This window comes from Natator depressus, chromosome 7, assembly GCF_965152275.1.
Source record: "Natator depressus isolate rNatDep1 chromosome 7, rNatDep2.hap1, whole genome shotgun sequence".
Classification (NCBI taxonomy): domain Eukaryota; kingdom Metazoa; phylum Chordata; order Testudines; family Cheloniidae; genus Natator; species Natator depressus.
Genome location: NC_134240.1, coordinates 14,355,524 through 14,379,083, shown reverse-complemented (window position 1 = coordinate 14,379,083; position 23,560 = coordinate 14,355,524). Strand labels below are relative to the sequence as shown.

At 42.6% G+C, this 23,560-nt stretch overlaps 2 protein-coding genes across 2 annotated transcripts in view; one reads left to right on the top strand and one right to left on the bottom strand.

Moving 5' to 3' along the window:
• Nucleotides 1-5,949: 5,949 nt before the first annotated feature.
• On the bottom strand, nt 5,950-16,676 carry TRNT1 (tRNA nucleotidyl transferase 1). Its single transcript, XM_074957525.1, has 8 exons — nt 16,568-16,676; nt 15,618-15,777; nt 13,153-13,346; nt 12,590-12,728; nt 11,911-12,037; nt 10,521-10,714; nt 10,079-10,332; nt 5,950-8,187 (listed from the first exon to the last, which is right to left on the bottom strand). The coding sequence occupies exons 2-8, from the start codon at nt 15,775-15,777 to the stop codon at nt 7,939-7,941; spliced, it is 1,317 nt and encodes a 438-aa protein (XP_074813626.1). The 5' UTR covers nt 16,568-16,676; the 3' UTR covers nt 5,950-7,938.
• A 782-nt stretch (nt 16,677-17,458) lies between these two features.
• Nucleotides 17,459-23,560, top strand: part of IL5RA (interleukin 5 receptor subunit alpha) — a 33,524-nt gene continuing 27,422 nt past the window's right edge. Inside the window, exon 1 of the mRNA XM_074957526.1 lies at nt 17,459-17,616. Coding sequence (XP_074813627.1) covers nt 17,596-17,616 — 21 coding nt within the window. The 5' untranslated portion in view covers nt 17,459-17,595. The remainder of the gene's footprint in view (nt 17,617-23,560) is intronic.

The following is a 23,560-nucleotide window of genomic DNA, read 5'->3' as shown; positions in this document are numbered from 1 at the left end:
GCAGCCCTTGTGCAGAAATATTATCAGAGAGAAAATGAGGCTACAAGAGGGACTAGGCTCAATTTCTGTGAGTGAAATAGATTATATTGCCTTCCTTCAGCTCAACTCCTAAATATTAGCTGTCACTAAGTCAGATTAGGGGTTAACCTATTCGGAAAGCGACATCTCAGCTTGCACATGGAGTTTATTTTCCTTATGCAACCTGATAACTTGTTTAACCTCCTTTATGCCCTGATTCCCACCGCCCAATAATTCATTTCTCAGTGGTATACTTTTCCACTTAGCATAATGACTATTATAAAAGCTCCACTCGTTCCTTGTCTCTTCCAGCACCAAGCACATTGTTTGCCCATTAAAAATGTGAATCAATACCATTAGCCAAGCTCTTAAGCTACAGGTTGCTATGTGGGCCTAACCCGTAAGAAGGGATTTAGTTAACATTTAAAGCCTAACAGACACACACATAAGCAAATGAATTACAGGCCTGAAAACAAACAAAATGACGTAACTGCATGTGTAAGTGCTGCTTTGTCGCCACTGGTTAGTGAACCCAGGCCCTTGCACTGTATAGAGCCCCTGACTCCGCTGTGCTCACGCCTCAAGGCCTTTGCAGCGAGTTGGCAGGCATGTTTGACACTAGCTGGTTTGCAGATTGATGGCTGGTATCACTGAAACACTACAGTAATGCATGTGGCATAAATGCCGAGCTCTAATGAATTGTGGCTGGGCAACTGCTGTTGTAACACATCTTTCTGAAAACACAGCTTTGGAGTACAGTGTGGTAAAATTCACCGTGCACTTCAGCGTAGGATGCGCAGTCAAACTGATTGTGCTGCCTCTTGCTCAGCAGACCCTCCTTTGTGGAATACAGATCCCCTGAAACTTTTCTTCCCCTGGAAAGGATGTCAAAACAAGCCCCAGCAACTAGGGTGGCCAACTTTCTCGTTTGTGAAACGTGGACACTGAGCGCTGGAACCTCCCCCAACCCCCAAAACACACTCTCTCTCCCTCTCCTTGGGGGCAATGTTCCTAGTAGAGCTCTTAATAGCACACATGCCCAAATAAAAGCTTGTTACAGCTAGGCTTCTAAAAAGACGGGTTTATTGTCCATGAAAAGACTGCATAAAAATACTTACTACTGGTTGCGTCTTCCTTTCCTTACCTATATGCGGAAACAGGCAGCAGGCGACTGCACTCACTGCCTGCTGGCTGAAAGAAAGGGTTGGCCTGGAGTGTAAATTTTACTTAAGTGTTTGCTTTTCTGTGGTCACCCTCATCTATAAAACTAATCTGGAGGGTGGAGCAATTGCTCAGCAGCACTGGGGTGCTTTGAATCTATTATAAGCAGCCTATTTGTCACTGCAAACAGACAAAGCAAGGTACAAGCAACAGACTTTTTACTTCAGCGAGTACAAAAAAGGGCAAGTGTGACTTCATGTCTTTCTCTGCATCCTTCATCTATTAGCAATAAGGCAAAAAGAGCTTTCATGCCTAGTCTCTTGTTACAAAGCTACAGCAATAAGACCGGCTATTTTGAAATGGAAAGGAGTAGTCTAATATAGGCATTAGGGCACCCTAAATGTTATTTGGACTGCAGAGGGACTAACCACCTCAGGTTGCTCAACCCCCATGGTACAGTCAAGAGCAACAAAAGTTTATTTTAAATTAAAGGCCCAACTTGAAACTTGATTTACTGATTACAAATCCATATGGATTGTCACGTGACACAGAGATTACTAAAGGGGAACTGGATGGATGCAGTGACTGATAATGGGCCATATTAGCTGCTGTGCTGAGTTTACAGATACTGGCCTTCCATGTACTCTTGGGAGGGTTTGTCAATAGGCATGTCCCACTGAAACCGTTTCACCATGCCTGCTGCCTCATAATGTGGTACATATATTAGTGAAATTTCCTGGTTTGTAAAGAGTCTGTGCCCACCCTGCTGTAGACCTGGTCAGAACCTGCTGAGCTCAGAAGACCAGCCAAACCCTGATTACAAGTAACAGCTTCACCAAGAAACATGCAAGATAATGGAGATTGTGGAAAATATTTGTTTCAATACATTAATTGGCCCACTGACTGACTCTGAAGCATGAAGCAACCCTACTACACTGTCCTACATTGCAGGGCCATAATAGGGGGCCATATGCTCCTTAGGTACAGCATGTGACTAGCGAACAGTGCTACACTTCACATTCAGGCTGAAGACAACCAAGGTTGTGTTCTGCGTGGCCTTGTCACTCACGCGTGTACATAATATCAATTTTCGTATTGTTTATCAGGCGAAAAATATGGGAATTTAGGGCTAGATGCACCATGGCGCCTTGGGTGTTGCATGCTTCCCTTTTAGGTGCCCTTTCACCTGGTGAAATCCACAACCCTGAATTAGGTGCCTACATAATACATTGGGCGGTGCCTAAGACTGGGATTCATGAAAACCAACATGATTCTCAGGGAGCTGCTTAAGCCCCTGGTCCCCAAACTTTGAGTGTTGTGGACTCCCCGTCCCCTTACCACACCCATCTCTGCCCCCCCCACTCCAGAGCCGGGGCAAGGAGCGGAGAGTGGGGGGGTGGGAGACACGAGGTAGACAGAGGTAAGGGGGCTGAGGCTGGAGCTGGGAGCGAAAGCAGGGCCAGGGCCTGAGGCTGGGGGTGGAGCATAGATGCAGCCAGGCCCACAACTGGTGTGGCTCTGCTCCCACCTCCGCCCGCCCGCAGCCTCTGCCCCCCGGGGCCAGGAATGGAGCCACGACAGGGTCAAGGCTCGGGCTGGCGTGAAGCTGCAGTCAGACTGTGATGGGTGTGGAGCTGGGCTGAGGCTGGGGATGGGCCAGGGTAGTGCGTGCGGGGGGCGGGGGCAGTTTAGGAACCTCTGGCTTAAGCTAAAGCAGCTGCCGAGAGAGGGGTGTGTGTCCTAAACCCCATCCCTCAAAGAGATGTAGGTGCCTAAGGCAGTGCTGCCAGGTGGCATTTATCACCACGTGGGAGTCTTCACAACTATGGCCCCTCTCTTGGCATCAGTCGCCCATTCCTTGCAAGAAACGGGGCTGTGTACAGCTACCTCCTTACAAAGCGGGGTGACTTTAAGTGGCAGTTAGGCACATAAATGGCATTTGTGCCTTTGAAATATATCCCCTTGTTTAATGAAGCCTATTTTAGCACTAGACCAGGGATCAGAAACTTTTGGCACACGTCCCGCCAGGGTAGAGCCCCCTGGCCAGCTGGGCCGGTTTGTTTACCCTGCCACGTCTGCAGGTTTGGCCGATCGCGGCTCCCATTGGCCGCGGCTCGCCGTTCCAGGCCAATGGGGGCTGCGGGAACCAGCAGCCAGCACGTTCCTTGGCCTGCGCTGCTTCCTGCAGCCCCCATTGGCCTGGGATGGCGAACCACGGCCAGCGGGAGCCGCGATCGGCCAAACCTGCGGACGCGGCTGATAAACAAACCAGCCTGGCCTGCCACGGGGCTTTCCCTGGCGGGTTGCGGGCCAAAGGTTGCCGATCCCCGCACTAGACTTTAAGAACAACATGGGCTGTTTGAACTAAAATGAAACTTGGTGGGGGGGGGAAAAAGTTTGAACTGGAAAAAAATGTATCTGAGGTTTTTTTCAAATGCCACAGCTCTAAAACTCAAACACGATTTGAGCAATATGTTCTTGATTTTAAAAAAATCATCTGGGCTCAGATTACAAATATTAAGGCAAAAGTTTGGAAAACTGGTTTTATGGGCTGGTGTTAGCCTTATGTGTAAAACTTCAGCTCCAGTTGGAAGCTCCTGGAGTTGAGCAGGTCATTTTGATGTCAGGATTTAGAGGTGTGAATTGCATGGGTTGTTAACAGGCAATTTAGCAAGTCTGAAATGTTTAGCTAATGTCTGTACAGTACTTCGAAATGTAAAACCCTATGTAAGTACTAAGTATTGCTATAAAGTGAATAAGAAAGGTGGTGGGGGGGGGGGGATGACACAAGAATGCCCTGGAAGTGGGGGTTGCCAAGCCTCCCGGATTGTCCTGGAGTCGGCAGGAATTAAAGATGAATCTTTAATTAAAGATTATGTCATGTGATGAAATCTCCAGGAACACTGCCAACCAAATTTGGCAACCCTACCTGGAAGCCACTCATGCATGCTTGTGAACACTCCCACTCAAGCCAGGCCTCAGCTGCCCTGCTCATCCTCTGCTCAGTACTGATGTCACTGGCTTGAGTGCTGGACTCAACCAATGATACCTGGCTCTCAATGTGCTATGTGTTTTCTAAAGAAATCAAACCCTATATTCTATGTACTCCAAGAAGCCTCAGGTCCTTACAGTTATTTTCCTACTAACCTCCCTCCAGTAAGCCTTTACATTTAGAGTTCTCAGGGGGCATAAAAAGCCCCATGTAGTGATAATACTGCTCCCAGCCTGCTGGCTCTGCCCTTTCCTTTTGAGATGCGTTCAGGCCCATTTGGGACATTAATGATATTTACACAAAGCACAGTAAATACATTCAATAAACCTCACAACTCACCTTGGTGATACGTAATTAGTATTATTCTCCATTTTGCCCTCCTCAGGCAGTTCCTTATCTGAGGTGGTGGCATATAGGTAGTCTTTTCTTGTCCCTTGGGGGTGTGGGGAGAACAGGTATCTGGAGAAGATGGAGGGCAGATGAGCTGATTGCTGAGGGCAGGAGCCCCCTCGAAGTTCTGCACCAAGCGAGGCTGAATCCATCTTGTTGTGCTGTGCTATGGATCCTGAGTGAAAGAACTCCCTTCTCCCTGAGATGATGGTTGCTACCTCAGCATGATATCCTTGGTAACATATTCTAAATATTAGTCCTTTTCTAAGCATCCCATTAATGGACATCCCGGGATGGTTAGTCATCGCCTACCAAGACGCTGGAAGACTACAGAAGCAGAGTATCATTGCCTTGTTTATAGCTACTCCCACCCCTGCTTAAGCCCGGCAGCACTGACTCTTTGCAAGAAAAAACAGAAGGGACAGAAAGCAGAAAAGTTGCAGGGAAGAGACAGTGGAAGGGCACTTTCAACTCTTCCTCCCGGTTTTCTCCATGAGGAATCTACCTCTGCTGCGTGGTGGTTGGGAGCTCTTTTGAAGGATAAAAGGAATATGGTGTATTAGAACAGAACCATCAGTTGCTTTCAGTGACACAGGACAACAAATGAAGACGCCTGTCTCCACACCGTGGGGTGGGGGTGGGGCCGGGTATGAAAAATCTGAGGATATCTACACTACAAAATTACATCGACTTAACTTACATTGGCAGAAAGCCCCTGCAGTTATTAAACTGCTTGTGTGTATGCACACTTGACTCCTTGTGAAAGCAGTGTGTGTCCTCACCAGGAGCGCTTGTATCATCAGAGTGGGGCGTTGTGGGATGGCTTCTGAAGGCCAGTAACAGTCAACATAATTAACAGTGTGTACACTGACAGCGTGTTGACCAAATTAGATAGACTGTGACTCTAAGCTGCTCAGAGAGGTGGTGTTACAATAGTCTTAGAGAGACACTTACGTCAGTAGGAGCCAAATGTAAGTGAAGACACTGCCTCAGCTAGATTGACACAAGGCGGTTTATGTCACCCTAACCATGTAGTATAGACCAGGCCTGAATTTGCTTAGTTACTCCAGCTTTACAGAAACATGAGAAATAATCCATTCAACCATCATGGTGGCAGCCACCTCAGAGAAAGGGGCACCGTATTTGGGAACAGGGATGGCCCACAGTGCACCAAACCCGATTTAATGTGACTTATATGAAACTTTACAAATTAATACAAATTATGAATATAGTAATATATAACTTAATTAAGCCACTATTATGGAATGCACTACTTAAAGTAAATTTGACCATGATCTCTGCAACAGCTTTGTTGCTTAATTGTGGAATTGAAAATAATAAAATTTCATACTGAATAGAGCTATTAACAGCAGCTTTTAATGTTTTGTAGAGTTTAATAGAATACAGTTTGTTTAAAATGTTATATAGTCACTTACAGATATGAAAATTGATGTCTCACAGTTTCACATCTTTTAATTTAATTTCTTCCAAATTCTGTGAAACAGTAATGTTGAGCATTCAATGAACCTGAGGTAGGGACCATAAATTTAATAAGAATTTTAACTGGGCTATTTGATCTGAGATGCTAATCAGGCTGCAATAAAAAACAGAGTGATTGTATTTAATCACACTACTTTCAAAGCAACTTGCTTCTCCATCTGCTGAGAGTGTGAAGTTTAAGGATGGAAAAGTCAAAGATGCCAAACCCTCCCTCAGAGTTTCATCCTGAAAAGAGAATTTTCAAAGCTGCCGCACTGAGTTGCTACCTCAAGGGGCTGCTTTAAGGATTAATTCAAGTTTGTAAAGTGTTCTAAGTTCCTTAGAAGGAAGAATCTACTTCAGTGCTAAATTGTATCCTGTTTTCCCAGGCAAAATTAAAAAAAATACTTTAATAAATTGTACAGGTAGAACGCTTGCAAGCATATCAACAGACTAATAAAATACAACCATGCTCTTATTAGTATGAAAATACAGTACTCAAGGATTTATGTTTTCTCCTCAGTTTCTGATCATTGGCCCTAAATACCTACAGAACAATGTATCATGTCTTGACTGTGTAAGTAACTGGAATTCCAACCCGCCCCATAATAATTAGCTACATAAAAGTACACAAATACACGTCCTGCTGTAAAACTGCTCTGATTTTACTGCCATCTAATGTTAGAGTCATTGTCTATTTTCCTGAACTAATCCCACTAATTTCAATTCAACTATTCATTGAATGACACTAAACATAAGTAAGGGTGGCAGGAACTCGACCCTAAGTCAGTTATTTTGAGAGGTGTGGGGGGATTATGGTAGTAAATATATTTTTACAGTCAGTTTCTTATCCCCTCAAATGCTAGACATTTTTTACATATACACCCCTGTACGCGGTTCAGGTTCACTTTGCCTAGGGTATGTCAAGGAAACACACCCTAACCCTTTTACTCCCTTTGATATCTGTGACTCTAGGGAAAGGTAAGAAGGGAATTACTTCTAATCAGTAAGGAGAATAGGAGGTGGTTCTCTTTTACTGTGACAAAATGTGATTACCTGACACTGGGAGGAGAAATCTGGACTAGCTGCTCTGGATCTGCTTTAGTTTTCAGTGGTTACATGTTACACTTTAATATTCCTCATTTCATGTATAAAAACTAAAATATACGTTAGGAAAAAGGACAGAGGGGCTCCAAAAATTTGTATACTTGTAAAATGAGAAACAAATGACTGAAAAATCAGAAGATATAAAAAGTACTTATACCCAAGTAGATATTTATGATATCAATTTAGACTAGTCATCCGTTTAATCTAAAGTTGATTTCGGAATTAAGATAAAAACTAAAAGCTTTAGGAAAACAGGGTTGTTTCACATGATAGGATATCATTTGTTTGGGAACTGCTGAAGTGAACTTTCAAGCTGATACTCAGCTTTGACTACAAAAAATATTTAGATCTCATTAGTCTAGGAATATGAGACTCCCCCAGGCAAAAATAATGCATTAAAGAGGTTTTTATCTGGAGCACAGAAGTCATTCACCTTGTCTGTAGCTAAGTCAGAATATCAAAAATCCTTGTGTCACCTCTACTTGCCATTAGGAACACTGGAGATAAAAAAAACCCAGGTATTAATTATTTACCATTTAAACATAAACAGAGGTAGAGTTTTCAGTCAGATTGGCAGAAATAAAGTCCCATGTTACTGCAGAGCTAAACTCCTGCATTCAGAGCATAGTATGAATTTTGAACATGAAACAATTCAGTGTCAAAGTCTTGGAACTCAAATGCAATATTGGTTGGTAGTAGCATTATATTTACAAATATTTTGATTCTTCCTGTAAGAAGGTAAATACAATTATGTGTATTACTAAATCATCAAACCCTACCACTCGTACATTTTACACCTTCTTTACACAACTTAAGAGTTCTTCTTTATCCATTTGGTAACCACTCTTCTTCCACTGATCCCTTAACTGCTGTAACATTGTTCCAATTTCCTTTCCAGAAGAAATTCCCATTTTTCTTAAATCATGGCCACTGACAGGAAAAGAAGGGACAGACCACTCTTGCATTTCCTTTAGAAGATGCTCCTCTCCTTGGTATTTTAGAAGCTCACAGATCCTGGAGTTCATATCAGGTTCCCTAGACTTAAACAAAACAAAAAACACACAACAATTATTAAGTGTCAGAAAACAGCTTAGTCTCAGATCAGCTGATGTTGTTCCTACTCAACATCACAAACTGACACCACAACTGGCACTCGTTTGACAGCCTGTAAGGCCCTAATGGACAAGTTAATATATACATAACATCTCCATTTTGACTGTGCAGTTGATTAGCTTTCCCCAACATCTAACCAAGATTGGCACTTGCAATAGTGCCACTGTAGCTACCAGACTGGCTCAGATAAGTAGCTGGATTTAGCATTTTGGGGAAGGTGGAACAAATCAGAAGATATTTTTCATCCCAAGTGAGTGAGCCTGTCTTTTATTACTTAGGTTTGCAACCTGGGGATTTTGGCAGATCCTTGGAGGCTTCTGGAAACCCAGATAGTAGTAGTAGTGGCCATTATTTCCGGTATATAATTGGCAAAGAGGCTATTACCAGAGTGATCCATGCCTTGCTCACCTCCACCCTAGAGTACTGCAGTGTACTCAACATGGGGCTACACTTGAAAATTATTCAAGCTTCAGCTGTAGCAGAATGGGACTGGCTGCCTACTTAATAGTACTTCTCACAAGGAACATATTATACTTGTCTTTCAGAGACTGCACCAGCTTCCAGTTCATTTTGTGCACAATTCAAATGGTTGAATTTGATCTATAAAGCTCTTTATGGTTAGGGTCCCTTGAAGTCAACCTTTTTTCTTCTGTTTTGATACAGCAGAAGAGATCAGCTGGGACAGCCACAGCCAAACTAACAAACCATTCCCCAGATATGTTTACAAGGAATTGTGTAGCATTGACTCAAACTTTTCTTTCAGATGTTTAACTCCAACATTTCAAACCTGGCTGCCTTAAAGTTAGACCGATAGGCCCATGCAAAAGCTGCTACCTTACGGAGTTGGGGCAGCTCAGCACTGCTAAAAATGATATTACTTCTAAGAAGGCGCATACATATGGATTTTAGGAGCCTAACACAAACCATCAAATTTGGAAATTTTGGCTTTTTTAGGTATCAAAGTGTGATACAGGTGCCCATGCGAATGGCAGCTCTGAAGGGGGTCTCAAAATATCAAACCTTGGTGTTTTATGTTGCAAGTGATAGATTTATTATAGTAATTAACTTCCTAACAACTCCTCCTCTGACCCCCAAACCTCCCCACCTCAGTTCCATACTTCTCCCACCCACACTCAACAACCCTCCAGGTTCACTCCCAGGCTGCTTCCCTCTTCTTCAGCTCCTCCGTTGCCCCTGACTCCCCCAAGCTGTTGCACGGCTTCTGGGGGGTATGAGAAATATGTTTCTATATTGTAGTTTAAATGAATTACTCCAAAAAGTTCTGTATTAATTTGCCTAGTAAGGAATCTATTTGCCAAAAACACATTTCCTGAATAATTTTTTTTTTGGCTGTATTATTACTGCCATACTTGCTGACAGGTATTTTGAAACAAATTACCAAAATAACTGAAACTGGTGTGATTATAATGGTGTTATTTTGACAAATAAAATATGCAGAATTTTAAAATATTATGTGCAGAATTTTTAATTTTTGACGCAGAATTCCCTCACGAGTAAACTATAGTTAACTCTGTATAGCACTTTTCATCCACAAACCTCAAAGTACTTTTGAAAGGAAGGAAAGTATCATGATCCCTCTATTACAGGTGGGGAAACTTTGGTGTATAGAGGTGAAGTAACTAACCCAAAATCACAAAGCAGGTCAGTAAAATGTCTGGGCATAGAACGCAAGAGTCCTGATTCCCTGTCCAGGGTCCTCTGCGTTGGACGATGCTGCCTCTTTTCCTGTCTGTCTTAAGTGAGAGCTTTGAGTTTAATATGAGAAATAAAATAGACAGTGACGTGAAATGCACTTACATCTATAATGAAGTCTTGATATGGTTTAAGTGGTTCTGGACTATCTGTAGCTTTGATTAAGTCTCTTCTATGCTTCACTATAAAAAGGCCAAGGTTTTTCTCTTCTTTTGAGATTTTCAGCCTCAAATCGAGTTTTATGACATCATCCTGCACCTTGAACAGTGATGTCAGAACGGTCATTGGTTTTGGAAACAGATTCTGAACATTTTTACTGACTTTGTCAAATTCCTCTAAACTCCCATTAACAGGTAATCCTGAAGGGGGACACACAAAAAGTATCATGAAATAGTGTTACAAAAGAACTAGCAAATCAGCAGAAGAAATGGTCTAATCAAGTACTGCACGATGACACAAATGACTATGGAGACTACTGCCATCTTAATATGCTGGTCTGCAGTTATTTGTGTTATACAATTCTTATGTAACCCTCATTGTACTTTACCTATATAATGGGCAACATCGAGCTCATACATAAGTCGAACCAAATGATTTACGTGGTTTCCAACAAGAATTTTTTTCAGTTCCACCCAAATCCTCTCTCCCGATATTCCAGCCAAACCTCTGGCATTTTTCTTAATTGCTTCCAGAGTATTAGGTTCATGGTCACCAGGCTTTTCTGCTACTCTTCCATAAAACCTACAAAATAAGAAATTCTAAATCTTACTACATTTAACGATTCTCCTGTTTATTACTTCTCTTCAGAAAATTACCTCAGGGCAATATTAATTGTCCTAATCTTAAAGTATTCATGGAGTATTAAAGTGCAACTGATCTTACATAATTAGAACTTCTGGAGTGCTTTATATATCCACAGATGTCAAAGCACACCACACTTTCAAAGGCATCATCACTTCATTCTACAAATGAAACTGAGGTGCAGTTGCAAAAGGTCTTACAGAAAGTTGGTGGCAGATCTTGGGACAGAACTGAAGTCTCTTAGGGCCAGATTTTCAAAAGGTATTTAGGTGTCTAGTGGGTTTTTCAAAAGCACCTAAATAGATTAGGAGCCTAACAAGAGTCGGGCACCTGATCTGTTTAGGCACTTTTGAAAATTCCACTAGGTCCCTCTTTGCATCTTTAGATAGCTAAATAAATACCTTTGAAAAGCTGGCTGTTGACTGCTATGACCTACTCCCAGTGAACCAAGCAGTTTCTAAACTTGTAATGATTATCCAATTTTTGTGTCTTCAGAATACCGCTTTCCTTTTCTCTCTGCATGTTCTCAGATAACGTGTCATTCATAAACCATTCCCGAGAGCTTAATGCCATGTTGGCTCTACTCTTACTTCCCCTGTAACAGATGGCAACATTCCCCATTCCTCAACAGAAGAATCATATTACACACACACTAACCTTCCCAGCCACTGTAGTGAACTTGGCAGCAGATGTCCAGAATCAGAGACGATCACAAAAGAAAAGCTGATTGATCACTGAAAATTTCTAGGCATGGTAACATTAGATGCATTGAGTAACCAGTAAATTGAGCTTCATGTTATTAATTAACTCCACAGTTCTAAAGCTGACTTAGTCTTGTTTCTCCATCTTCATGTTTTGTTAATAACTGGGACATGAGGTTGCAGAAACAAGTGTGGTAAGACCCATCACCCTATTTATCACGGCAGAAGGAAAATCATTACCAAAATTACATGAGTCCCTATTTTCAGCATCTTACTGAGGACAAGGCACTATATGAGTTTGGCCTGTGTGTTTTTCATGACACACTAAGCTTCTATTTATCCAACTGGCTGTGGAATATAACACTCTTGTGAAGATTTTGTTTGAAAATAACTATAATGTTATTCATTTCTTTATTTAGAAAAGCAAAATATTACCTGAAATATCTCAGTATTCGTAAATAATCCTCTTGTATTCTCTGGCTTGCATGTCCTACAAATCTTACTTTCTTGTTTTTTAAGTCTTCGTAACCCCTGAAATAATCAAAAAGCGTGCCATCCAAACCTAGTAAAGAAAAAGTGTTTTTAAAAGGTGTACTTAAGTACATGTAAAAACAGCCTACAATTTTAGTTGATTTAAAGCAGCAGAAATTATACACTTAGTTTTAACACAATACTCTATTACTGGGTAAATGATTAAATTGCAGCAAGGGAGATTAAGGTTGGACATTAGGAAAAACTTCCTAACTGTCAGGGTGGTTAAGCACTGGAATAAATTGCACAGGGAGGTTGTGCAATCTCCATCATTGGAGATTTTTAAGAGCAGGTTAGACAAACACCCGTCAGGAATGGTCTAGATAATACTGAGTCCTACCACGAGTGCAGGGGACTGGACTAGATGACCTCGAGGTCCCTTCCAGTCCTATGATTCTATGAAGAAAACGTTCACGTCAGAAGACATGAAAGCCAAGATATCCTCTGATCGGTCAGACCTCCCCCATTTGTGCAACCCCCAAATTAGCTATGGAGGCAAATTCTGGTTTTGGGCAAAAGCCTAGATGAAACACTGCCTTCAACATTAAGACAGAAATGGTATTTTATTTTTGGAAGAAGTTACCTAAAAACATAGAGTTGATTGTAAGATCTCTTCTTTCAGCATCTTTTTCCCAGTCCGTTGTGAATTCCACCTCTGCATGTCGTCCATCAGTGACAACATCAATTCTAAGTGTGGTAATTTCAAAGTTCTGTTCATGGAGCTGCAATTCACACAATATTGTTGTTTTATCTTCAAACACAATAGGGAAAAGGAATCAATGTACAAGAGTTAAATTTTCTTTGTGCATATCCACCTTCTATACAAAGGTACAATGAACAGAAAAATCAGAATACGTTCATTGCCTTTAGGTAAGGTTCGTTCGATAAGGTTTCCTTTTTAATTTTCTCATGCTACTTGGGGTGCTATACTTTTGTTCAGAAAACAGAAGCCAAATAATTATACAAATCTTGGAGGAAATAACTGCAATGGTACTTTGGCTAAGATCAAGCATAGCAGCAGTTTACTATTGGATAAGCCCTGTATTGGGGAAAATATATCCTGCTTTTATATGGGGATGGACTATCTAACAGATTTTTTCTAACTACTAAGAGCCTACAAGATTCATAAACCTAGTTTGTGATTACCCTGGCAGTAATGGTTCCATGTTTTTCTCCTTTGTTATTGATCATACGAACACCAGCAGACTGGAACATTTCCTTCATCTGAGTAGGTGTAGCAATGGTGGCAAAGTCCACATCTTGTGGTTTCATTCCATTTAATAAATCTCTGACAGCACCTCCCGCTATTCTTAATTCATACTTTTCCTTTTCAAATAACTCTGGGAGGGGAAAAAATCATGGTAAGAATATTTTCTTTTAAAAATGTAATATCCCTCTTTAACCAGCTGTAGATTTGACTCACGCATATTGGGGCAGATTTTCAAAGATATTGCAAATGTTAAATACGCACAAATACCAGGATTGCATATAAAAAAAACCCCAAAAACCAAAACAACTAGTCATGTGCGCATAAAACCAAGCCAGCTGATTGCCTAACTGACCATGTATGGATGCAAATATGTTTGCATTCATGACATCGCATGCACACATTTGAAAAATCTAGCCCAGTACATCACGTTAACAGAGGCTTGTTTTGCATAAAAGACAAAGAAAGACAATATAGGCCTTGTGCATTCAACAAATAAATATTTAGATTACTGAAATTTGCATAAGGTTATACTTGCTATAAAGTTTGAATAGCACAAGAGGACCTAAACAAGAATAATTGTGCAAGTGCCTGAACATGCACACCTCTACCATTGGGTCCATGTGAAATTAAAACATGCGAACAACAGTTTAAAGCAGCGATACCCAGATCTCAGTGGTTCAGAACCCAAATTAGCGATCAACATTACCCAAAAGAGCTACAGTAGCATGAATTCATTGTCTCACAGCAAAATGAGAGCTTCAGGAGACACATTAAAGAGCCACTTCTGACTTGCGAGACTCAGTCAGTATCACTGGTTTGAAGATTACTGCTAGTAATGGTTCAGTAGTGACTTCTGTTGTCACTGGACACAGAATGTGAAGAAATGCCGATATGATCTTGAAGAACTAAAGAACTTAATCTGCTGCCTTCAGCAGCTTCTTGACATAAATTATGAGGAGCACTGTCTTCTTTGGAATTTATACAAATGATTGTCATATTTGAAATTGGTAAAAAAAGAATATATGGCAAAGTACAGATCTCCCTGTAGTCTTAATATTTTACCAAGAAGGGCCAACTTCCTCAATTAATTTAGAAAAGTGGTCCCTGCAAGCCTTGCAATACACTGAAATAAAAGTATCTGCAAGATTTGTGAGTTAGAAACAAAATATTTATTTTCTTTCAGGCTATATGTTAATTTTACTAGAATTTAAAATATTTTTTGAAATAAGGTTTCAAAAGACACCCTCTTTAAAGTTGAGAGGCATGGTCAGTACATTACTACCACACTCCAGCATGTGACACATTAAAATTTATGTAAATATTATTACAGTGCAGTTTTCCCAATCTCCCATGTTTTCTTGACAGATTTACTGATGCAATCTCAATTCAAGGTAAGAGGTGTAACTACAATACCATATTTATTCAGTGGTGCCAAAATCAGCTGTTCCACCCCAAGTTTAAAAGAAAAAGTCAGACTCAAGAAGGGAGATTTGTTTTCAACTATAAAGAAAAGAGAAACACACAAAGAGCGTATTATACATAAAAATGTGTTCAAATGTCCAAGTTTGCTAAAGTGAGGCAGGGTTTTTTTAGACCGCTTCATTGTAAAATGAAGACAGAAGAAACAAGAATACATACTAATTTAGGAACAAAATTGTTGATTTTTTCATTGTTTATAAACCTACTGTGAATAAAAATGTTTTCATTTATTATTTCAATTAAAAGAGTTTTGAGGATAAATATTCCCTTGTAGAGTTGAAATCCTTAACAATACCTGCACATGAGAACCAAAATGTCAAATGGACTAAAAACTGACTGAAATGGCTTTGACCAATGTGCCAATTATACTGTTCTAGCTGAATGAAATGCAAACAAGGAAACAACATAAGTAACTCCTCACTTAAAGTCATCCCGGTTAACGTTGTTTTGTTGCTGATCAATTAGAGAACATGCGCGTTTAAAGTTGCACAATGCTCCCTTATAACGTTGTTTGGCAGCGGTCTGCTTTGTCCACTGCTTGCAGAAAGAGCAGCCCGTTGGAGCTAGCTGGTGGGGGCTTGGAACCAGGGTGGACCAGCAGCCCCCGTATCAGCTCCCCGCTCCCCTAAGTTTCCTGTGCTGCAGCGAACTCCACTGCCAGAGGTTTGCTTGACCAGAAGTCACCTCTGAGGATGGAAGTATAAGCTGGTTTCAGAGTAGCAGCCGTGTTAGTCTGTATTCGCCAAAAGAAAAGGAGTACTTGTGGCACCTTAGAGACTAACAAATTTATTTGAGCATAAGCTTTCGTGAGCTACAGCTCACTTCATCGGATGTAGCTCACAAAAGCTTATGCTCAAATAAATTTGTTAGTCTCTACGGTGCCACAAGTCCTCTTCTTTTTGGAAGTGTAAGCATCTCTCACCTGCCACACTCTTCAGCCCTGGGGTGAAGAGAGACTGGAATTCCGGAGACTCCAGCTTCATGGTGACCAGGTGCCGTCCCTGGACCCGGACCCCTCTCTGGGTGAGGGGGAAGCGGTGGAGACCCGCCCTGCAGCGCGGCAGGAACAGCTGGCACCACATCTAAGGAGAAGGAACGGACCCAGTATAAGTGGGGACAGAGCCCATAGCTGAGGGGGGAAAAGCCAAGCTCCCCTTCTCTGCAGCTTCTCCACAAGGTGGGAAGGGGCAAACGACTGATCTTGACGTGAATACGCCCCTCAACCGCCACAGCACCGGAGCGCCTCCAGAACTTCAAGGCAGGTCTGCTCAGGGGGAGATAAGGAAGCATCACCCCCTTTGTTTTACAAATGGGAAACTAAATGGCGCTCAGGCCAGACGAACGGTGCCTTGCTCCGGCTTCGCTCAACCGACTCTGACAGGTTGATTCCAGAACTAGAGCGTCCACACACACACAGAGCTACTCCGAGTCCGGACCCCGGCCCGCCCCGGCCCGGCGCGCAGTGCGGGGGGGGGGGACTCTCCTTGCACCCCAAGACCCCCTGAGTCCGGGGTTCCGGACCCCCCCCAGGCAGGGCTCCGAGGGGGCCGGCTGCCCACAGGCCGCACTGGCGGCCCCAGGTCGGGTCTGCCACCCCCGCGCGGGGCCGGCATCGCAGCGGGGCAGCCCCGAGCGAAAGGCTCGGCCCCGTGCAAACGGCGCCGGGATCTGCCTCCCCAGGCCGAGGCTCGGCAGGAGCCCGGGCAGCCGCTGCCCCCGGGACCCATCGCCCCTCCCCTGCCCGGTGCCCGCCGCAAGGTGGGGGGCGTCGCTGGGCCCGGGGCCGGCGCCGCGGGGTCCGGCCTGAAGGGAGCGGCCCCAGCACGCCCGGCGCTTGGACCGCGCGGGGGCGGGGAGAGGCGGCGGCCTTACCCAGCCTGCGGCCGCCGTGCCGAGCTCCCCCGCCGAGGCCGCCTCTTCCGGGAAGGGCGCGTGAGCGGGGAGGAGCCAGTCGCGGGGCGGGAGGATGACAGGCCCAGCGCCCCCTGCCGGCCCCTGGGGGAGGTGCGGGCTGCTGGGTTCTGCGCCCCCTGCCGGCCCTTGGGGGAGGTGCGGGCTGCTGGGCTCTGCGCCCCTGCCGGCCCCTGGGGGAGGTGCGGGCTGCTGAGCTCTGCGCCCCTGCCGGCCCCTGGGGAAGGTGCGGGCTTGGGGACTCCAGCGCCCCCTAAAGGCGAAGGCCGCGGGACTGTGGGCCCTGCATCCCAGTGTCCTAGTGCACTTAGACCATCTCACCCCCCAGCCCCTCGACAGCCAGCATCGAGCTTTCAACCTGCACCAGCTCCACGCTGTCGTCCGCCCCCGATCGCCTCAGCGTCCCGTGGGCCAGGCTGGGGGAGGTCACGATGAGCCTCCCACTCCTGTGAGCATCCCTGTTGTGGGTGAAATAAATCCCCACGCAAAAGTGCCCCCGGGCTAGTCTGAGGGACCCCACAGCTGGTCACTTGCCCTATTCACCTGTATAGGGCACCTTGACCGATCCTGTCACTAACCCACAGACAGTGCTTCTGTTTTTTGGCATTTATTAATTTCATTTGGGGGTGGGGTTATTTTCAGCAGCGTTTGAGTTTTATGTAGCTGTCCATAAAAGGGGGGGGTTGTGGCTTTCTCTTTAGATATTCACTGATTTCGTTTTTTTTAATTGGGGCATTCATCCGTCGCACTAGAAAATCAGAAGCCAGCCCGCAGAGTAGCATGAGAACCTCCATACACTCTTGGGTAAGGTGGGCAGAAGAAACATACATTGTACGCTAATAGGTATGTGTTGTCAGACGTCACCAGTGTGGTGCTCTGCTCTATCCAATGTTGATAACAGTCATCTGCGTGCATGTGTGTTCTCCCTGTGTGCTGTCCCAGCTCTTCGCAGATCAGCTGGCACAACGGATCTCGAGAAGAACCACCCAATGACCACAGACTCAGATAAGGTACGAAGGCACCCGGCCAGGTTTACTGCCAAATGAAACACAGTCTCTAGCTCCCCGGATCAGATGTCTATAGCTCTGCTAGTACATATGTGCTCCCTGACAATGCCTGGGAATGTTAGGCCCGGGACCATGACTGAGGAATGTAGTATTATGATTGAGCATTAGAGGCACTCCCAAATAATTAATATATGTGAATAATATGGATATGGTGTATATATTTGTGGTGTATACGGGCATATATGTATGTATATGTACATATAACAGCAGTTTATATCCAAGCATAACAATTCTTTTCCAATCTGGTGTTATAATTTGGCCCTTGTGGTACTGCAGGTAGCAACCCACTTTTATTAGGGCAATTACAGTTACCATTTGTATCATTATTAGTAGTCGGCTGAGTGTTTTGAAATACTGGGGCAGGGATTGTGATGTGTCCCACAGTGCTATGTATATGAGAAGTAAAACAGAAATTCGAAGTAGTGATGCTACCACTGAGGCCTTTCTATATAAATATATTGTAATTAGTTACTACACAGTAGTAGTAACTGTAGCTCACGAAAGCTCATGCTCAAATAAATTTGTTAGTCTCTAAGATGCCACAAGTCCTCCTGTTCTTTTTGCGGCTACATACTAACACAGCTGCTACTCTGAAACCCGTACACAGTACTGTCCATCCTTGTTATAGATTACCCTTACTACTGGCTGTCACCCTTTGGTAAGCTTCACTGGGCAGGAAACAGAAGTGGCTAACTTCTCTGTTCTATTGGTTGAACTGCTCTGTGATACACCAGTACTTGACCTAGATCCACTTGTTTCTTGTGGATGCTGTCTTCCAGATAACCTACTGAATGGATGGTAACCAATTTATCAAATATTGCGGTGTCAGGATGTAGTATTGATATCCAGACACTGAATAAGATTGTTTCGAATAACATGTTAGTTAGGATGCAGTGTCAGTAACGCACATTATGAATGGTACTAACGGGGAATTTGTTTACCCAATTTGTAGTTACATTGCAACTTAATTTCTTTACCAATTTGTTTTTTCCTTGCCTTCATGTTGTTTGCTGCCATTCATTTGATGATTTTTACCTGTGTGTTGGTTAAGCAGTTTAGCAAGGTTATGAGCCTTGTAAATGTTGTACAGCAATAACGCAATACAGAAATAATACCACAGTACAACGATAATATGGTAGTACAGCAATAATACAGCTGTTTTTACACAGTAACCAAGTTGAAATTAAATGACAGTTTATCCTGGTCCAGCTAGTGCTTTTTAGCTGATAGTTAACTTAATTGTCCATATATGGTAGATAGAGGTGTATTTGACCAGTCTCTTATTTATAAAGCACTTCATTTTTCTTTTCTTGATGCTTGGTAGTTTCTTCACTGTATACTGATATTTTCTGGTGTCTTCAGGGTGTGATATTTTCTGGTTTCTTTGGTCTGTGGGATGCGACTTAAACAACTTTTGTTAGTTAACATAGTAAAGTTTTTTGTTTGTTTTCAATAACCCAAACTTAATTCAAAATTTAACTAAGTTTGTCTACAATGTAATAGTAGGGTGCTGCCTCTCACCTTGTACATGTTGGTTCGAACAAAACAACTCTATCCATCATATTACCCTTTTGCCCATCTTTAGGATGGGTCAGACTGTTCCTTGTTATCTGTGTGGAATCTGCAAGTATCTAAGTATTCTGGTACCTTTTGGGTATGTGTATTTTTGCAACATCAGCCCTTTTCTTGCCAGCGTCTGTGAGCAGGGTCTGCCTCTGGCTCACAGTTTAGCTTTGCTTTATGTTAACAAAGTCTTGATCATTAGTTTAGTTCAGGCCTTAGGCCTCATACTGGGCCTCTGATACAAGGGTTTATGTTTCAGAGCCTCATCTTACTACAGTATATTGCCAAACAGAGAAATGTAGTGGCTGGAGGGGACTTCACGAGGTCTAGTCCATCATCCTGCCTCATCGTCCTGGGCCATCCCTGGCTCTGACAGATTCTTGTCCAACCCGTTCTTAAAAACTTCCGATGAGGGACTCCATACTGTCTTTTAATTCATACAGATGCACTGTTGCCCACCCCTAGAGTTCAAAGATCATGACTCAGGTCCCGCAAACTCATGACTAGCTGGTTTAGAAATAATGAGATTAAAAAAAAATGTGTTTATTTGCCTTGGACTTTCTGAGCCTTTAGGGTGCTTTACTATGCAACTATAAGGGCTAGAAATTTACATTTAAAAAAAAAATCAAAGCTGAGATTCACATACAGTCCCCTGATTCCAGCAGCCTGAACTTTAAGAAAAAGTACTGCAGGTCTCACAACAATATCACCAGAGCTGGCCACGCTGCTGATGAGCTGTAAACATGACGAGTATTCTGTGGTAAAGTCTTAGGACTAGAATTCCAGCTAGATTGGCCTGGTTGCAGCTGCTTACCTTTGGCGGAGCCCTGCCTGGATGTAGAGATGTATGCAGTTGGATCAAATTTCCGATGTCTTTAGTCCTTACATTTCAGTAGAGAGAGCCCAAGCAGAACAGAGGTCCTGTGTGCAGCATGCCTGGATGCATTATGGATAGAAATAATGCAGAACATAGTTTAACTGTTAATTGTAAGCTCTTTGGGACAGGGACTATCTCCTACTATATGTGCGTAGCAAAATGGAACTTCAATCTCATTTGGAGCCTCTAGGTACTGAACATATTTTTTATATGACATATAGAAGTTATATAAAAACATAAAATACTATTGCTGGACAGTTGCAGTGTAACACTACTTTATTTCTTAGAATTCAGAACAATACACACAAAAACTTAAAAACAGAGATACACAAAGTGGGTGACTCCCTAAAACAGAGAGACACAACTCACTTAAAGCTGGCTTTCTGCAGACTGTCTTCTGAGAAAGACCCGGATTACATGCTTCCCTGTACAGCCCTCAAACCTGCAAGCAGGACCAGTAAACCCTTTAAAAATTACAATGATAGCATCTTATTTTAATACAGCTTTCAATACATCACAAATACAAAGAATAAAGTAGCACATTCCCATTTGGAATGTTGTTTTCAGTTTTGGTATCTCAATTTGAAGATCTAGCTGAGATTCAAAAGGTTCATTGAAGGACAGTAAAGATGGTTAGAAGTCTTTTATGAGGATATGTGTATAGAAAGAGACTGAAAAGCGATAGAACAGTAAACTACAAAGCATAATGAGCTAGTACTCTGAACACAGGATGGGAAGCCAGGAGCTCCCTGAGTTCTAATCTCAGCTCTGTTTGTAACTCATTGTTTGCCTTGGGCAAGTCACCTAACCTTGCTGCCTCAGTTTCTTCATCTGCATATTACCTACCAAATGATATAATTTTGATGATTAATTACTATTTGAACAAAACTTTGAAAATGTAAACACTGTAACAGCTTTGAGTGTCATATAGCCTAGACTGTGGGGACGGGTACATTAGAAATACTGTGAAAGATATATACGCACTTAGTTGAGGTATTTAAAATTAAATATCAGTCCTGGTTTTTTTATGTGGTCCCTTATAAAAGAATATAAGGCATCTGGCCCTGTCAGTTCAGAGTCCACAAATTCATGGATTCATTTCCTGTTGTTAGCTAAGTAGCTTTCCAGTGTACTCCTTACCTTTGATCTCAAGAGCAAGGGGTCACTTGAAATTAATGGCCGGTACTTTTAATATAAAGCAAAATAATCCTTCACAGTGTGTTTAGTCAGTGAGCTGAATTCACTAATACAGGAGGTCAGAACATTATATGCTGTAGCTGGCTTTAATAATGGCTTGGATAATTCTGTGACCAGAAAAACAAAATTATAGCTACAAAGGCAATGTTAGAGCCCATTGAATTTGATACTCCAGGTATTAAATGTTAGCCCCAAGGTCAGAAGGATCTCTTCCCCTGAAAAGCATTTCACAATTTCTGAGGTGCATTAGGTGATGGACATTCTGCTTTCCTGTGAAATAATGACAGTAGTGAGGCTACTGGTCCTAGTATTGCAAACCTGATGGTCCTATGTTTTCCAGTGCAGAGGGCACTATGCCTCACTTAAACCATTCATTAAGGCTTTAGATGGAATATACCGGTGTAGTGGGACCTTGTTTGGGTCCATTGAAAAATTTTGTCGTTAAGCCATAATCAGCTTGGGAAGATGCTGGTGTTGGTCCATCCTCTGGTGCATTTAAGACAATCACAAAGAAAAGTACCGCAGGAGTTTGCTTAGTACCTACCCTGGCCCTGCTTGTTTCTTATTCACTGAACCATCATAATGCAAATGTTCTGATTTCTGGCAAATGTAGCATGTGACCTCCCTCTTAAGGTTACAAAAGAATACATTTATAATTGTGTTCAGAAAAATTCCCTCATTAAATACAAGTTCATACTAATCTTCAGGCCGCTTTAATATTAATAGAACTCTATCTGAAATGTAACTAATGTTTACAATTCTGAAATATTTTACAAACATAGGCCCCAATTCTGCAAAATGTGTCCACCCACACAGAGCCTTGTGGGGTCTATATAGACCTTAATGGGTCTATAACTCATACATCAACTACAGAGATCACTTCAGGTAACGAACTGGAGCCACTTCTGGTGTTAAACTTGAGAGCTGTTCAACAATGATCTGTGACATTGCATAATAGTTTGGGTATCTGGTGTACCTTTACTGAGAGGGAATGATTCAAAAATGGCTACATTTCCTCTTAGAAATTTAGAAAGACACTCCTGACTGAGGTAAAGGGACAAATTTGGCTCATTAGAACATGAAGGCAGGCTGGGGTTTTCAAAGGAGCCGGAAGGAGTTACACATCCAAAATTCATTGAAAGTCATTGGGAGATGGCTGCCTGGCTTCCTTTGTGAGTAAAGCTCAGTCTCAGCAGCAAGGGTGTTGAAATGATCATTGCAAATGGGAGGCACTGTTACATATAAATGGACTCTTTTGTCTCACATTTTACGCAAAGCCAGCTGACACAGTAGCATTTTGCTGTGGAAAGATTTTCCTGGCATTGAACACTTAAAAGACATTGCAAGAGTGAATGCCTGCAAGTATAAATGAACTCTTCCAAAAAATCTGATATATATAATGGCCTTCAGTCAGACTTGTCTAAGATGGTAAGAAGACTAAGAATCTGTCCCTGAGTGGCGATAGCTAGGCTAATGGAAGGATTCTGTCATCGACCTATCCAATCCACATTTACACCTGGGATAGGTCAGCATAACTACAGGCTACAGCTCTCAGGGGCATGCATTTGTCACACCCCTGAGTGCCATAGTTATACCAACCTAACTTTTAAGTGTAGACCAGGCTGATGTGGCATAGCTATGGAGAAGTTTTTTCTGCCAATGCAGGAACACTACCTGCTCAAATAATATTAGGTTTGGCAACAGAAGGACTCTTCTGTTGGTGTAGCTGCATCTATACTGGGTGGGTTTGTCAACATAGCTATTCCAGTATAAGTTTTAAGCGTAGACCAGCCCTAAAACTAGCCTCCTTTTTACTCCTTTACAGAAACTTTCTATTGATAATGACAGAGTTGCCTTCCCTATAAATCAATTCTTTACATTTGTTTTTTCCTTTGCTTCTTAATTTCTCATTTCCTCTGCTGTCACTTTTAATTGTAACTTTGTGCCAGAATTCTTTAACCCCGCAGAGCATTTCGGGATGCAGTTTGTATGAAAGACAAAAATCATTGTGGTGTGTTGTATCATATTGCTATATGCCAAATTATTTATAGTCCATATTATGGTATATAATTAAGCCAACACAGGTAGAAGTAAAGCCATTTCATTGCTTAGGAAAGCTCTTCATTCTGTGGTTATATGCACAGTTCCCTTTTTTTCTGCAGTCTCCTAATTAATCATCCGTCATCATTTCTAACGTACGTCTCAGAGTTGCGTTTAAACACAGAGCAGAGTTATAAAAGAAACACGAAG

Bases quoted from the DNA above. Each gene is read 5' to 3' on its own strand.
- TRNT1 (XM_074957525.1), bottom strand. From the start codon at position 15,777: ATGTGGTGCCAGCTGTTCCTGCCGCGCTGCAGGGCGGGTCTCCACCGC. The intron at 12,038-12,589 runs GTAACTTCTTCC...TTTCTTTACTAG, and splicing joins AATCAACTCTATGTTTTTAG to GTTTGGATGGCACGCTTTTT. The intron at 8,188-10,078 runs GTAAGTGCATTT...GTTTTGTTTAAG, and splicing joins ATCAAGACTTCATTATAGAT to TCTAGGGAACCTGATATGAA.